The following is a 15392-nucleotide window of genomic DNA, read 5'->3' as shown; positions in this document are numbered from 1 at the left end:
CCTTCCTGCCCAGAGGCCGTGGCTGATGGCTCCAGGAGCGTGGACTGCTGTGTTCCGTGGTCAGCCTCAGCAGCCACGAGGAGCCGGCACTGTGACGCGGTGCATATCGGCTTGTCTGCCTAGATAGGGCTGCTTTCTAAAGAACTGGCAGGACAGATCTAAACCGTCTCCATCCGCTAAAGTCAGAAGCTGGCTCTGCCTGGGTGAAGTCTGTACAGAGGGCCTACAGGGAGAAAGGTGGGTTCCCATAGAAGGGTCGCCACTTCAGGGCTTTACAACGTGAGGCCCCGTGTGTTTAAAAGGGTTCGGTCATGGGTCCTGGAACCTGTGAACAATGACTTCCGTGGCCGAAGGAGCTGGGTGCGAAGGAGCCCTGTTCCCGCCGGGAGCGGGTGGGGTCTCTGCTGGGTCACTGGCCTGCGTTTGGATGCATTTCCCACAGAAGCACGGTTTTGTCAGCTCTTCCGTGAAACTCACTTTCAAGACGGCACGTACATCTTATAGGTAGATTCTAAGTAAAACTCTATTTTATTTCTTCATCCTCACCGAGGACATGCGGAGAGAGGAATGGAGAGAGAGAACCATCAATGTGAGAGAGAAAAAACATCCATCGGTGGCCTTTCATACGTGCCCCGACCGGGGATTGAACGTGAGCCCCCAGGTATGTGCCTCCACCGGGGATTGAACGTGAACCCCCAGGCATGTGCCTCCACCGGGGATTGAACGTGAACCCTCGGGCATGTGCCTCCACCGGGGATTGAACGTGAGCCCCCAGGTATGTGCCTCCACCGGGAATTGAACGTGAACCCTCGGGCATGTACCCCGAACGGGGATTGAACTGGCTCCAGCCAACGGAGCCGCTCTGGGGGCCAGAAAGACTGTTTGGCAGGCGATCCTACTGGCGGTTCTATGGGTCGGAGCTCACGTCTCGGGACTGAGACCAGGTCCTGGCTAACGTTGGAGACCGGGAAGTTAGGTGCCCACTGAGGTGTGTCCTTTGCCGGTCCTCACCGGAGGTGTTTTCCCGTTGGTTTTCCAGCTGGAAGGGGGAGGGGAGAGAGCGAAACATCAGTGTGAGAGACACCCGGATGGGTTGCCTCCACACGCGCCCCGACCAGGGTCGAACCGAGGCCTCGGTGGGCAGCCGGCACTCACCACTGCGCACGCGGCCAGGGCTCCTTTGCGTTGGGAGAGGGGCAGGCCGGGGCCTGAAGGGCATTGAGAGCCGGCCTCCCCGTGAGGGACCTGTGTCCTAAGCGCCGGAGGCAAGCGGGGCGAGTTGTCAGGAAGCGGCTGTTGCCCGGCTTTGCCCGTGCGGCGGAGCCTGAGCCCGTGGGCAGCTGGAGAGAACCGCTGGGAGAGCCGTGTGGCCCGGCCGGGGGAGGGGAGCGGGCTCTGCATCGCCTTTGGGTGACACGCTCTTGTTTAAAGCGCTGCTGGTGTCCCGCTCCTGTCCCTGCATTGTAGAGGAAACACTTTTTCTCAGGGCGGATGAGGATCTCCAGCCGTGGGCAAACGACGGCCCGCGGGCCGGATCCGGCTGTTCTATCCGGTTCTCTTGCTCTCCCCTCCGCTCCTTTACTTTGAATTTATATTGGTTCACACAAACACGCCATCCATGCTTTGGTTCCGGCCCTCCGGTCCAGTTTAAGAACCCGCTGTGGCCCTCGAGTCAGAAAGTTTGCCCGCCCCTGAGTGCCATCCCTGTGCGGGGTGAGCGCCCCCGAGCCGGGGTGAGCGAGGTGACCCGTGGCAGGTGCTCCACTCAGGCCCTCGTCCAGGGCACTCGCTGCTCGCTCGACGGTCTGCGTGTTGAAGCTTTTTCACTGCGGAGCCCAGTCCTGGCCCGATTCCTGGGACCTGGGCCTCCTTCCCTGAGAGCCTGAGTTTCCTTTCTGCCCGGCACGTCTTCCTCCTCTTTCCCAGGATGTCACAGTGTGAGCACCCGTGTGGCCCCCCCTCAGCCCGACACACGTGCATAGACTAACAGTTCATGTGCAGTCCTATCTGAGATGACAAGTTAGTGAACGTTGTGAAAAACTAAATGACGTTAGAGACTTCATCCCAGCCCTGGCCGAGTAGCTCAGATGGTGAGAGTGTCATCCGCATACGCCAAGGTTGTGGGTTCGATCCCGGTCAGGGCACACACAGACGTTACCAATGAATGCCTCACTAGGTGGGATGACAAAACCAATGTTTCTCTCTCCCTTCCTCGCTCTCTAAAATAACACGTTTTTTACAAAGACAATTGAGCCCATAGAACCATACGTAACCTTCCCAGGTCAGGGTGAGCAGTAACTGGCCCAGCGGTCTTCAGACTTGAGCCTGTGTCAGCGCCTCCTGGGTGTTTGTAACACGCAGTCCTGAGCTTCCGGTACAGCGTGCTCCCGCACCCCCACCCCCCGAGCAAGGTTCCAGGCTCCCGGGGTCACGTGCTGCTGGTCCAGACCAGTTTGCAGAACCGCTGGCCCAGTCCGCAGGAGCTGGTGTGCGGCCGGGCGTGGCCCGTGAGTTCCGTGCCGCCCAAGGTCCGAGCACCCGGGTCAGACGGATCTGTGGTGCACTCCTGGGTCGGGCAGGACTGAACAGGAGTCACGTTGTTCTGTCTTGTGTCTTGAAGGAACAGGAGCTTGAGGATAAAGGTTGTGTAGCTTTCGTAGAAAAGGCAGCTAATTGGCCAGTTAAGTAACAGAACGATTGAAGACCCACAGCTCCCTTGTGACGCGGTGTGACTTGATCCGTTGGAGTCGTTCAGTGTAGAAGGGCGTGCACTCGGGACTCGGGCAGGGCTGTGCGGGCTCAGCGGTGCCCGTGGTCCTGGTGGGCCATTCGGGGGTGGGTGGCACTTGGGGGTAAGGGAGGGCTCTGCTTCCGGTGCAGTTTATTCCGCGAGAACGTCGTGCTGCCGAGGGCCAGGCTGTGCGCGTGGCGCTGTGGCCAGGTGGCTGTGCGCATGGCCTCCGTGGCGGTGCCCTCAGCCTCCACGCTAGTGTTGCAGGGAGTTCCGGCCCCGAATGACAGGGCCTGTCGCAGACACAGTATGACCCCTCGAGGGCTCGTTATTTTAGCTCCAAAGCGACAGTGACTTTCTGGAGGACTGCATCCGGGGCAGTGAGCGGTTAGTGACTCCACGCTTGTCTGTGATCTGGTTCAGGTTGTAGGCGGTTTGGGTGTTTCATCAGGTAGTTGAAGGTGTCGAGGGGAGAAAATTGTGTGAATTGCTTCCTTTAAACGTGTCTCTTGAACATGGTCACTTAGGGTGATGTGTCTCAATGAGGCACTGTGGTTCCTTCCTGAAACCCATCTGAGGGGCCGGGGACCCCACGGGGGGCTGGCCAGCTGCCCATGAGCGCCTCGGCTGCAGCGTGAGCAGGTTTTAAAATGTTTAACTGCGGAGACAGGAGTTGACCTGTGGTATCATTGTCGTGTAACTACAGCAACACCAGTTGACGTGTCATATTATTGTCGTGTAACTACAGTAACACTGGAGGTGATGTGTGGTATTGTTGTGTAACTACAGTGACACTGGAGGTGATGTGTCGTATTGTCCTGTAACTACAGTGACACTGGAGGTGATGTGTGGTATTGTCCTGTAACTACTGTGATACTGGAGTTGATGTGTGGTATTGTCCTGTAACTACAGTGACACTGGAGGTGATGTGTCGTATTGTCCTGTAACTACTGTGACACTGGAGTTGATGTGTCGTATTGTTGTCGTGTAACTACAGTGACACTGGAGTTGATGTGTGGTATTGTCCTGTAACTACAGTGACACTGGAGGTGATGTGTCGTATTGTCCTGTAACTACAGTGACACTGGAGTTGATGTGTGGTATTGTCCTGTAACTACTGTGACACTGGAGTTGATGTGTCGTATTGTTGTCGTGTAACTACAGTGACATTGGAGTTGATGTGTGGTATTGTCCTGTAACTACAGTGACACTGGAGTTGATGTGTCGTATTGTTGTCGTGTAACTACAGTGACACTGGAGTTGATGTGTGGTATTGTCCTGTAACTACTGTGACACTGGAGGTGATGTATCGTATTGTCCTGTAACTATAGTAACACTGGAGTTGATGTGTGGTATTGTCCTGTAACTACAGTGACACTGGAGTTGATGTGTCGTATTGTTGTCGTGTAACTACAGTGACACTGGAGTTGATGTGTGGTATTGTCCTGTAACTACAGTGACACTGGAGTTGATGTGTCATATTGTCCTGTAACTATAGTAACACTGGAGTTGATGTGTGGTATTGTCCTGTAACTACAGTGACACTGGAGTTGATGTGTCATATTGTCCTGTAACTATAGTAACACTGGAGTTGATGTGTGGTATTGTCCTGTAACTACAGTGACACTGGAGGTGACGTGATACTGTGTAACCACAGCAACATTGACGTTGACATGTGGTATGTTGTTGTGTAACTACAGCGACACGAGTTCACGTGTGGTGTTGTAATACAACTGTTTTTGCTGAAAAGACACAAACTACGTTTTCTTAGCACTAATACAGTGAAACCTGGGACGTTTGTGGTAAGAATTGGGGGCCATCCCTGTCCCACTGAAGGACCCAGGCCTTGGAGGGTGGCTTGCTGTGTCTTGCTCCTGGCTGACCCGTGTGTGACGTTTGTCCTTGCATGTCCACTGTCCTGGTTGCAGCATGAAGCGTGCCTGCTCTCTGAATGTCCTAAACGTGGGTGACAAGGCAGCCGAAGACCATTTCCAAGTAAGGAGCCCCGCCCCCTGCCCTGACGCCCAGACCAGGTGGCGGGCGGCTGCAGGGCCTCACGAGCACCCTCGCTCTGGTCAGACAGACGGACAGGCGCCACCTGACGTCTCCTGAGCATTGACTGGGCCGAGTTATGGGAATGTCACATCGTCAGCATTCTTGGCACATTAATCAATGGCCTGAGACATGGTCTGATCGGCCTGATTAAAATGAAATATTCTGATAGTCATGTCAGCACTTGGCCTGTCCTCACTCGAAGTGTGCTGCTAATTTGCATGATTTTAACCTGTGTACCTAATGGTCCCGTTAAGCTGTTCCTGGTGTGAGGGACTGACACGCTGTCCTAGCATTGACCCTGGGGCACCTGGTCAGCTGTCCGGTCTCCATGAGTGTGTCCCCTTCACGTTGAAGCTCTTGGCACCCTGTTCTCTGTCAAAAAGGGCCCTCTCCCATGTGTGTACGTGTCTGGTGACGGTGGGGTGCGGCCAGGCCTGGGCCCTGGACCCGCCTTGTCTGTCAGGTGCCGCGCAGCTGGGTTCCTCCCAGAACCTGGGGACTGTCGGGGCCGCACCGCTCCCGCGGCCTGGGCACCGTCCCTGCGGCACCTGGGGCCGTCCGGGCGCTTTCCCTGGGCCCCCTTGCGGGAAGCTCCAGGCGGGGCAGGGGCAGGGCCCGCAGTGGACACGCCTCTCTCCCGGGTCTGGTGGGGGCACCTGCTCGTGAGCACCAGGCCTCGAGTGACGTGGAGTTTGAGCTGAGGCCGCTGTGCCGGCGCTGCGCGGAGTGCTGGCTGAGTGTGACTTCCTGTTTGTTTTCCATGCAGGAACGAAATAATGGCCTAGCAGACGCGAGAGCCCTGAGTGCCAGCCACACTGACCTGGCGCACTGCGGGCCAGGCCGGGGCCGAGCTAGATAAGCCGAGCCCGCCCGCCAGGCCCCTGCCCACACTGCCCGGCAGGGAGCCTGTGCTTCCTTGGCGAGGCGGTGACCCCCCCACCCACGGAGGCCTGTCCGAACTGTTACATGGTCTGCAGACCTGGTGCCTGAGCGCTGCCGGAGCAGGACCGCGAGACCAGCCCCGCGGCCAGGGTGCAGACCGGCCAGCGGCGGGGGCACCGCAGACTCGCTGCTGCCCACGGACGCGCCCTTTCTGCACGACCCCGAGCTAGTTTACACCCAGTCGCTGATGCAGTCCTTAGTGGGCTGTGAGCGGAGCATCTGGAACCTTCAAGTCCCTCTTTGGAGAATAAGCACCTAACGACCTGTGATGTGGGGAGCCTGAGCGGAGTGGGGACCAGGGGGGAGGAGTCCCTCGGGCGCCGGGTCCCAGCTCCCGGGCAGGGGCCGTGTACCCCGCTCCCACCCTTCAGAGCCCTGGCCGCACACCAGGCACCCACGTTTCCTGTTTAAAAAGCTCTTTTTGGTTCCGTAACAGGGTGGGTTGTGACAGGAACGTTTTCAGATCAACCCTGAGGCACTGTTCCTCAAGGGACTCTCAGCCCAGCCAGCAGGTGAAGAAAGTGCCAAGCAGATGGCAGGCAGGGTTCCAGGTGACAACCTCTGGGCGCACGCAGGGGCACGTCCATGCCGGGCCAGCGCTTCCTTCTTTAGCCGGGTCTGGAGCACCGGTCCGTCAGCCTGAGGACCGGGTGTGAGTGCCGAGCACAGGGCCCGTCAGCCTGAGGACCGGGTGTCAGTGCCGAGCACAGGGCTCCGTCAGCCTGAGGACCGGGTGTTATTAGTGCCGAGCACAGGGTCCGTAAGCCTGAGGACCGGGTGTTATTAGTGCCGAGCACAGGGTCCGTAAGCCTGAGGACCGGGTGTTAGTGCCGAGCACAGGGTCCGTAAGCCTGAGGACCGGGTGTTATTAGTGCCGAGCACAGGGCTCCGTCAGCCTGAGGACCGGGTGTTATTAGTGCCGAGCACAGGGTCCGTCAGCCTGAGGACCGGGTGTTATTAGTGCCGAGCACAGGGTCCGTAAGCCTGAGGACCGGGTGTTAGTGCCGAGCACAGGGCTCCGTCAGCCTGAGGACCGGGTGTTAGTGCCGAGCACAGGGCTCCGTCAGCCTGAGGACCGGGTGTTATTAGTGCCGAGCACAGGGCCCCGTCAGCCTGAGGACCGGGTGTTATTAGTGCCGAGCACAGGGCCCCGTCAGCCTGAGGACCGGGTGTTATTAGTGCCGAGCACAGGGCCCCGTCAGCCTGAGGACCGGGTGTTATTAGTGCCGAGCACAGGGCTCCGTCAGCCTGAGGACCGGGTGTTATTAGTGCCGAGCACAGGGTCCGTCAGCCTGAGGACCGGGTGTCAGTGCCGAGCACAGGGCTCCGTCAGCCTGAGGACCGGGTGTCAGTGCCGAGTACAGGGCTCCGTCAGCCTGAGGACCGGGTGTTATTAGTGCCGAGCACAGGGCTCCGTCAGCCTGAGGACCGGGTGTGAGTGCCGAGCACAGGGCTCCGTCAGCCTGAGGACCGGGTGTTAGTGCCGAGCACAGGGCTCCGTCAGCCTGAGGACCGGGTGTTATTAGTGCCGAGCACAGGGCCCCGTCAGCCTGAGGACCGGGTGTTATTAGTGCCGAGCACAGGGCTCCGTCAGCCTGAGGACCGGGTGTTAGTGCCGAGCACAGGGCTCCGTCAGCCTGAGGACCGGGTGTTAGTGCCGAGCACAGGGCTCCGTCAGCCTGAGGACCGGGTGTTATTAGTGCCGAGCACAGGGCCCCGTCAGCCTGAGGACCGGGTGTTATTAGTGCCGAGCACAGGGCTCCGTCAGCCTGAGGACCGGGTGTTATTAGTGCCGAGCACAGGGTCCGTCAGCCTGAGGACCGGGTGTCAGTGCCGAGCACAGGGCTCCGTCAGCCTGAGGACCGGGTGTCAGTGCCGAGTACAGGGCTCCGTCAGCCTGAGGACCGGGTGTTATTAGTGCCGAGCACAGGGCTCCGTCAGCCTGAGGACCGGGTGTGAGTGCCGAGCACAGGGCTCCGTCAGCCTGAGGACCGGGTGTTAGTGCCGAGCACAGGGCTCCGTCAGCCTGAGGACCGGGTGTGAGTGCCGAGCACAGGGCTCCGTCAGCCTGAGGACCGGGTGTTAGTGCCGAGCACAGGGCTCCGTCAGCCTGAGGACCGGGTGTGAGTGCCGAGCACAGGGCTCCGTCAGCCTGAGGACCGGGTGTCAGTGCCGAGCACAGGGCTCCGTCAGCCTGAGGACCGGGTGTCAGTGCCGAGCACAGGGCTCCGTCAGCCTGAGGACCGGGTGTCAGTGCCGAGCACAGGGCTCCGTCAGCCTGAGGACCGGGTGTCAGTGCCGAGCACAGGGCTCCGTCAGCCTGAGGACCGGGTGTGAGTGCCGAGCACAGGGCTCCGTCAGCCTGAGGACCGGGTGTCAGTGCCGAGCACAGGGCTCCGTCAGCCTGAGGACCGGGTGTCAGTGCCGAGCACAGGGCTCCGTCAGCCTGAGGACCGGGTGTCAGTGCCGAGCACAGGGCCCGTCAGCCTGAGGACCGGGTGTCAGTGCCGAGCACAGGGCTCCGTCAGCCTGAGGACCGGGTGTTATTAGTGCCGAGCACAGGGTCCGTCAGCCTGAGGACCGGGTGTTATTAGTGCCGAGCACAGGGCTCCGTCAGCCTGAGGACCGGGTGTTAGTGCCGAGCACAGGGCTCCGTCAGCCTGAGGACCGGGTGTTAGTGCCGAGCACAGGGCTCCGTCAGCCTGAGGACCGGGTGTTAGTGCCGAGCACAGGGCTCCGTCAGCCTGAGGACCGGGTGTTATTAGTGCCGAGCACAGGGCCCCGTCAGCCTGAGGACCGGGTGTTATTAGTGCCGAGCACAGGGTCCGTCAGCCCGAGGACCGGGTGTCAGTGCCGAGCACAGGGCTCCGTCAGCCTGAGGACCGGGTGTCAGTGCCGAGCACAGGGCTCCGTCAGCCTGAGGACCGGGTGTCAGTGCCGAGCACAGGGGTACCCAGCGGGCCCGGCTCCGCTGTCCTCTTTGGCCTTCTCCGCAGGAACAGTGCTGGGCGTGGACTAGGGCTGGAGGCAGCAGCTCGGGGGTGTCACAGGGAGGCTGACTAAGTGCCTTCCCGTGCCCGGTAATTAGAGGCTGTTAGTGGGTGACAGTGTGCTTGGCCCCTGGCGGGCTGCCCGCCTATTCCTGGGCGCCTGCAGCCAGCACGTCCTGGCGGCCACTTCCCTTGGCCACCCTGCTTTTTGGCTCCACTTCGCTTGGCAGGTTCTGACGGGTCAGGTCCCTTTGTAAATGCACACGCCACGGGCTGAGACACCTGGAGAGCTGGGCTCCGTGTGCGGCCACGGCAGCATCGCCGGGTGCGGTCGGTCCCCTCCAGGTCAGGAGGGACCAGGGTGCTGTCCCCTTTCCTCCTCTACTCCACGTGGTTGGCTTCTCCCACAAGTAGTATGGCACCCGGGACCCAGCGCCTCGGTGACAGACCCCTCAGAGCAGCTCCCAGGATGGACCAGGACCCCCGTTGCCGGGGACAAAGCGCCCTGCGGTGCCTTCGCAGGTGTGGAGGGTTAGGGGTGAGAGGAGACCCAGGCCCTTGTGGCTCCATGCTCAGGCCCGCCGCCCGGGTCTTCCCCTCCTTCTCAGAGCAAGCAGTGTGCCTGGCGGCCCTGTGTTCCGGGGGGCCAGCCCTGAGGGCGCACTCACAGGCCCCACCCCACAAGCATCTGAACCAGAGAGCCCGAGGGCAGAGGGCTGGGGAGCAGGCCTCCTGACCCTGCGGCCTTCACAGGCGGGTGGGTGCAGGCAGTTCTGTCCTGGAGTCCAGAAGCCCTGGGATGTCATAGGACGGGGACTCGGCGCTCACAGAGGAGTGCGGATACGAAGGACCTGCACGTAGGGCAGGACTGGTCTCGTGTAGCGTGTTCTTGGAGTGAACGGTGCAGGCTGCCTGGGGACGCGCTCGTGTGCACACCTGGCGGCTGGTCACATGCAGACTGCCCGGGCCCCCAGGAGCCCCGCCCCCAGGGGAACGTGGTCCCCAGCGTGGGGCTGACCCCGCGGGGGTGGGTGCAGGTCTGAGGATGACATGGGGGTGCTGGGGCCCAGGGGGCAGGCAGGCACTCCTTAGGGACTGTGGGCTGCTGGCCGGGCTGTGCTGGGTGGGCAGCCCTGGCTGGGGGTGGGGGGGGGGGCAGGTCACCCCGGGGTCGAGCCCTGGGTTGCGGGAAACGTCGGTTCTGGGGCTGTAGTTGTTTCTGTTGTGACTTGACTAGAAAACCGTTTGCAATTGTTTGTATTTCATTACAAAAATAAAGCATCGCTTCCCGCCGCGAGCGAGGCCCCGCACCTCTCCTTATACGGGCGCCTTCTCTTCCACCGCCCCCCCCCCCCCACCTCACAGGGCACGGGACACGCAGGGGATGTGACGGCATTTAAAGTGGGCCATCCCGCCACAGGGAGGTGTCCAAACAGCACAGTCCTGTCCCAGGGGTGGCAGGTCCCTGGCTGTCTGGTGCCCCCGTTTCAGGCGCTGCCTCGGGCTGGGGACTGGGCGCAGGAGCGAGGGTCACTCACTCAGAACCTGTCCGGCCAAGAGTGAGTCGCAGGGACAGGTCCTGGGGCACAGCTGTGCCCACTCACGCCAGGCAGCACATGAGGCGCCTGGGCAGGGAGCGGCGGGTGGAGACAGACGGCTCTGCCCACTGGGAGGCCGTGCCCTGGGCCCTGTGTCCCCCTCCAGCCGGTCGGAGCTGCCTGCTCTGCACCCAGGGGGGCGGGACCTGTGCTGACGGGGTCGCTGTCACGGGAAGCGAGGCCCGGCCACGGTGAGGAGCTGGTCCCGCCAGCACCCAGGACGGGCAGGGCCTGCCTCTACGGGAGTCCTGTGCCCCGGACGGGTTTTCCTAGCAGATGGGCCGACCTCTCGCAAGACACCTGGCGGTCGACCCAGCAGGGGCTGGCGGCGGAGACAACACGAAAGTAAAACCCTCCCGGGACCCCGCTTCGGGATGGGGCCGCCTGCGGGCGGGCGGGCGCAGGAGCTGCTGCTCGTGCAGGGCCTCCCTCGGGGCCCGCAGAGTGGGCCGTGCTCCTGGGGTGAGGGAGGCGTTGGCCCCAGGGGCCCGAGCTGACCTCAGGAGCGCTGGCCTGGAGGCGGTGCGCCGGCTTTCCCGGTCAGCAGGACTGGGTCCCGGGCGTCCCTCGCACACCCTCGGCGCTGACGGTGTAGGAACAGGAGGAGGGGGGCAGGTGGGGGGCGAAGACCACCCTCAGAGTGCGGCCGGGGCGATCCCGCGGGGCTTCCTCGGGGCGCTGCCGGTCGGCCACCAGCCTCATGAGCAGCTGGTTGGACCAGGTGATGCCGAGGGCTGGAGCCAGGCGCTCCCCTGGGGCCCTGAGGCAGAGACGGGCCAGGGTCACTCACAGAACCAGGTGGCCCTGCCCCCCCACGGCCCCGCCCACAGCCCTGTGCCCCTGTCCACGGCCACTCACCCGGGCGCTGAGTCCTGTTCCCCCACAGCCTCCGTCACCTGGGAGGTGGGTGAGGGTCAGTGGCAGAGCACCCCCTTGTGGCAGGAGGGAGGGCGGGCGGGTGCGGGGGGCGGGGGCCCACCTGGTTGACACAGAGCACGGGGCTCCGGAAGGTGCAGCTCAGCCTGCGCAGCGCGGCCCCCAGCGCCTGCAGGGCCCGGGCCCTGCGCACCGAGGCCGGCCCGTCGAACTCGCAGCGGAACGGGGCCGCCACCGAGTCGATGACCACCAGGCGCGCCATCCCCCGCGACAGCAGCAGGGGCACCTTCCTTCGCACGCACTCCAGCAGCGCGTCCTGCAACGGGTGGGGTGGGGGCTGTCACTGCCTGTCCCCCACCTGGTGCTGAGGCCCCTCCCCCCTCCCTGTCCTGCTTCCCACATCCTTGTGGGCGTGACCCTGCCCCATGCAGGGCCACCACTGTGACCCTCCCTCTGTGGCCTTGCGCCTGGCGCTGACCCCGGGGCCCGGTCCTGCTGCGGCTGCTGGGACTGTGCCCTGTGACTCAGGCCGGGGTGGCCCTGCGCCTGGCAGAGGTGGAGGGGGCAGCAGGCCGGGTTGGGTCTCCTCACTCACCCCCGCCTGGGACGAGGGGACCCCGGGCCACGCCCAGCCCACCCTGCAGACTGTGCTCCCAGCAGCCAGCTGGTGGGTGAGGGCCAAGTCGGCTGGGCTCCGGGGCAGGGCAGGGTGACGTCAGGCTGCCCCCTTGGGTCACTTTGCCTGCTGGTGGGACTCGGGCCCAGCGCTGGGCAGCCAAGCCCTGCCCCCTTCAGACTCTTCAGAGCCGCCCGCTGGTCCTCGCCCTGACTGCGGCCTGGCCGTCTGTGCTTGTCTGCAGGGCGCCCCCTGAAAATGACAGCGGCGGCAGCGGGGTCGAGGATGCCAGTGCTAACGTGAGTCACGGGGCGGGCGGGGCCCGGGCACCCCGAGGGCCTCCAGGCGGACACCCGGCCAGAGGGTGGAGGCCTGCTCCCCCACAGCTGGTTTGGAGCCACCGGCGTGGCGCCTGGCCCTGACCTGCAGCTTCTCTCGCAGTGAGCGCACCGCCGAGGGCCAGGCACGCCGCTGGCGAGGCAGAGCTGCCCTGTGACAGCCGGCACTGTCGCCGCGGCTGGAGGGCCCTGGAGCTGGGAGCCTGCAGCATGGACCTCCTGTCCCTGTACTGTGCCCGGCGCAGTCACACTAACCACCCTGCTCGACGATGCGGAGCCACGGCCACGCTGGGCCCGAGGGACGGGAGCGCGGCCCCATCCCTTCCCTCACTGTGTGTGATAATGTATTTTATTGTAAATTCTTTTAAAATTAAAAGTTTATATGCCTTATTCCTGACGTGAAGTTCTTTGAATAACAATTCTTACAGCAGGAAGCCAGGCCACTGGAGAGCCACCGACCTCCCGCCCCTCCGCCCAGCCCCCCGCTCCTCGCCGTCTCCCCAGCAAACCCTGACCCAGTCACCACCCTGCCTTCCGCCCCGGGAAGTGCGCAGCGTGGCCAGGGGGTTGGCGATGGGGGGCTGGTCCAGGCTGGTGCCTTCCCCGCAGACCGGGGCTGGCGGGCTGGCAGGGTACTCACCACGTCGGCCACGTGCTCGATGAAGATGTGGTCGCCAAAGTTGATCTTCTCCACCACGTCGCCCGGAGCATCTGTCCGCAGATGCCGCTGCTGCGCGATGAGCTGCTGCAGGCGCCTGTCGGGGAACGCGTCCTCCGTGCACACGTACACGGCCCCTGTGGAGCCACGGCGCCCGTGAGCCTGCAGGCTGGCGTGTGACCACCGCCAGGGAAGGGGTGGCACCTGTAGGCCAGCCCACAGCCCGGGGGACTTCCTGCTGGCCCGGGGCCTCTGGGTCCACGTGGGGCAGGGCTGGCCACTCTCCCCGGAGGCATCGCCTTGCACGTGAAGAGAGAGACAGACCGCAGGAGCCAGCCCCGGGTCCCAACCACGACGGGCAGTGGCCAACAACAGCGCCGGGTGGAGAGCGAGGGCACCCGCCCGTCCCGCCCCTCCACCACAGGGCGGCACTCACCGGCCTCCAGGCCTCCCAGCCGCCGCGGGAGCTGCACGGCCAGGCAGAGCTGCAGCGCCAGCTGGGTCTTCCCCGCCGAGCTGCGGCCGGCCAGCTCGGTGATGCCGCCCAGGGGTAGGCCGCCGCGGAGCAGTCCGTCCAGCACCGGGCAGCCCAGGCTCAGGCGCTGGTGCTGCTCGGGGAAGCGCCCCTCCTGCTGGCGCAGGTCCAGGGCTGGGGGGAGGCCGAGTCAGGAGGGGCGGGCGCCAGAGGGCCGGTATGGCAGCCAGGAGGCCCCTCCCGGCAGGCAGCGGGGCTCTGCCCGAGGGCCTGGTATCCTGCTCCGGCACCCTCGGCCCCGCCCCTCCCCTCTGGCCCAAGCACTGACCCGCGGAACGCCCGCAGAGCAAGGGCATCTGATCCCAGCCCTGGCCATGCCTGCGGTCTCTTCTCACCGAGTCCCTGCCCGTGGCCCAGCCTGGAGCTGCGCGGCAGAGACGGGGAGGAGGCCCAGGGCCTTGGCAGAGCACAGCTGCGCCGCCCACCTGTGCAGAGGCTGCCTCCCCGGAGGTGCGAGCAGACGGTCCTCAGCAGGTGCTGCACGTCGGGGCCGGAGAGGCCGGTCAGCCGCTGCAGGTCTGGTCCAGAAAAGTGCAAAACCTCCTTCACGGATTTCAGTTTGGCTGGAATTACACAAAAGAAGCCACAGGACGAGGTCAGACAATACCAAGGCAGCAGGGACTCGGGAGCGCTGCCTCCCACTCTGGGGGTTCCGCGGGCAGGGGCCAGACCCATCTGCTCCCCGGCGGTGGCATCCCCGGGCAGTGAGGACACAGGACAAGGAGGGAGGGGCCTGGGGCAACCCCCTCAGCTGCAGCAGCGAAGCCAGATGGGTGGGAGGTGGGGTTGGGGGTGCAGGGCCTCTCCCGTGTCCTTCCTGCCAGCCAGCAGGGGCTGAGGCTGGGCGCCCAGGAAGCAGGTGGGCACCCTATGGGCACCTGGAAAGGAGCCGCAGGCGCCTGGCGGACCGGTGGGAAGGTGGGAGATTCGGAGGAATGCAGGGCATGGGAAAAAAAGGCAATGACCAACTACTAATGTTGGGGGAAATGGTCACCCCACCCCCAGTCCCGCGATGGCCGCTCCGTCCCCGTCCACACCCGAGCGGGCGTGGCCAGTGCGTGCCAACTGGGGGCTGGCGGGCGCCACGGGCACGGGCACAGCAGTGCGCCTGCGTTCAGAACCCGGGCTACGGACAGGGCTCCCGTGGGCGTGGCTGCACGTCACTGCTGACAGACAACCGGCATGTGCCACGTGGGTGAAAATGAACTTTCAAAAAGGCCTTCAGTCACGCGCAACAAGCCCGCTGCACGCATCCCAGCATCCCCGCAGGACCCGGAGCAGCCCGCGGTGCAGGCCGCCCGGGAGGAGGGGCCGCGGGAAGGGACTCGGTGGCCGTGGTGCTGGCTTTACAGAAAGCACACAGCACACGGACGGTGTCTGCACTGCGCACAGACGTCGGGAAGTCTACCTTTCCTCACTGCAGCGAGGATTCTGGGATTCAGGTCCAACTGATCCAAATCCATTTCTTCGGGGCGGTGACCACAAAGACGAACCAACTCCCAGGGACACAGATGCTATGCGCTAGCGTCAGACGGCCCGGCGGCCCCTTCGCAACAGGGCAAGGCTAAGGCAGCACCTGTCGGAGCCACCATCTGGTAACAGAAACCTTGGCGCGGAAGAAACCCCCAATTCCTGTCACCACAGCACCCCGCGGTCCTGTCCCCGGCTCCCTTCGGCCCCGGCCCCGCCCTACCTCCCCGGGGGAGGACAACGTGCAGACCCACGCGCACTGGGTCACGCAAAGGAAGTGTCTTTTGTGTCCTCTGCCTTAATTTCCCTTGGGTGCGTTTCCATGGGGAATCTGGAGAGCGGAAACGTGTCTGGGACTTGCAGGGTGCTCGGGGCAGGGTGGGTGTTGGAGCCCGCGTGGCCGCTGTGCCCGGGCCGGGCCTCCCAGGGCCTGAGCACCAGATGCACACGGACAGGAGCCCAGCCCGCTGGCTGCCACTCAGCCAGGGTCACCCTCAAGCTACTGTCTCCTGGCGACCTCCCGAAGCAGCAGGGCGCGGGACACCAGGCCTGCAGCGCTGGGGCCAGAGCCAGCGTCGCTGTC

The 15392-nt window shown here is 63.7% G+C and overlaps 2 protein-coding genes across 12 annotated transcripts in view; one reads left to right on the top strand and one right to left on the bottom strand.

Annotated features, from left to right (window-relative positions):
- The window catches only part of KLC1 (kinesin light chain 1), a 47145-nt gene extending 34609 nt beyond the window's left edge, over positions 1 to 12536 (top strand). For 5 of the 11 annotated variants that reach the window (XM_080668930.1, XM_080668929.1, XM_080668932.1 and 2 more), the window contains 2 exons: positions 12053 to 12107; positions 12250 to 12536. In XM_080668930.1, coding sequence (XP_080525056.1) covers positions 12053 to 12107; positions 12250 to 12252 — 58 coding nt within the window. In that variant the 3' untranslated portion in view covers positions 12253 to 12536. Of the gene's footprint in view, positions 1 to 4659; positions 4859 to 5552; positions 5661 to 12052; positions 12108 to 12249 lie in introns of those variants that run through there. The other 6 variants (XM_080668914.1, XM_080668927.1, XM_080668926.1 and 3 more) reach the window with 3 other exon arrangements.
- On the bottom strand, positions 9959 to 14910 carry XRCC3 (X-ray repair cross complementing 3). Its single transcript, XM_080669207.1, has 7 exons — positions 14748 to 14910; positions 13765 to 13902; positions 13241 to 13453; positions 12787 to 12941; positions 11296 to 11508; positions 11175 to 11212; positions 9959 to 11076 (listed from the first exon to the last, which is right to left on the bottom strand). Exons 1-7 carry the CDS (start codon positions 14800 to 14802, stop codon positions 10857 to 10859), a joined length of 1032 nt encoding a protein of 343 aa, XP_080525333.1. The 5' UTR covers positions 14803 to 14910; the 3' UTR covers positions 9959 to 10856.
- Positions 14911 to 15392: the final 482 nt, after the last annotated feature.

This window comes from Plecotus auritus (assembly GCF_963455305.1).
Source record: "Plecotus auritus genome assembly, chromosome: 1".
Lineage (NCBI taxonomy): Eukaryota > Metazoa > Chordata > Mammalia > Chiroptera > Vespertilionidae > Plecotus > Plecotus auritus.
The sequence above is the reverse complement of the archived record's forward strand: the minus strand, read 5'-3'. Positions and strand labels throughout refer to the sequence as shown.

Coding starts and splice junctions, on each gene's coding strand:
- XRCC3 (XM_080669207.1), bottom strand. CDS start 14,802: ATGGATTTGGATCAGTTGGACCTGAATCCCAGAATCCTCGCTGCAGTG. Junction 13,454..13,764: donor GGGAGGCAGCCTCTGCACAG/GTGGGCGGCGCA, acceptor GCCTCCCCCCAG/CCCTGGACCTGCGCCAGCAG. Junction 11,213..11,295: donor CCGTGCTCTGTGTCAACCAG/GTGGGCCCCCGC, acceptor CCCACCTCCCAG/GTGACGGAGGCTGTGGGGGA.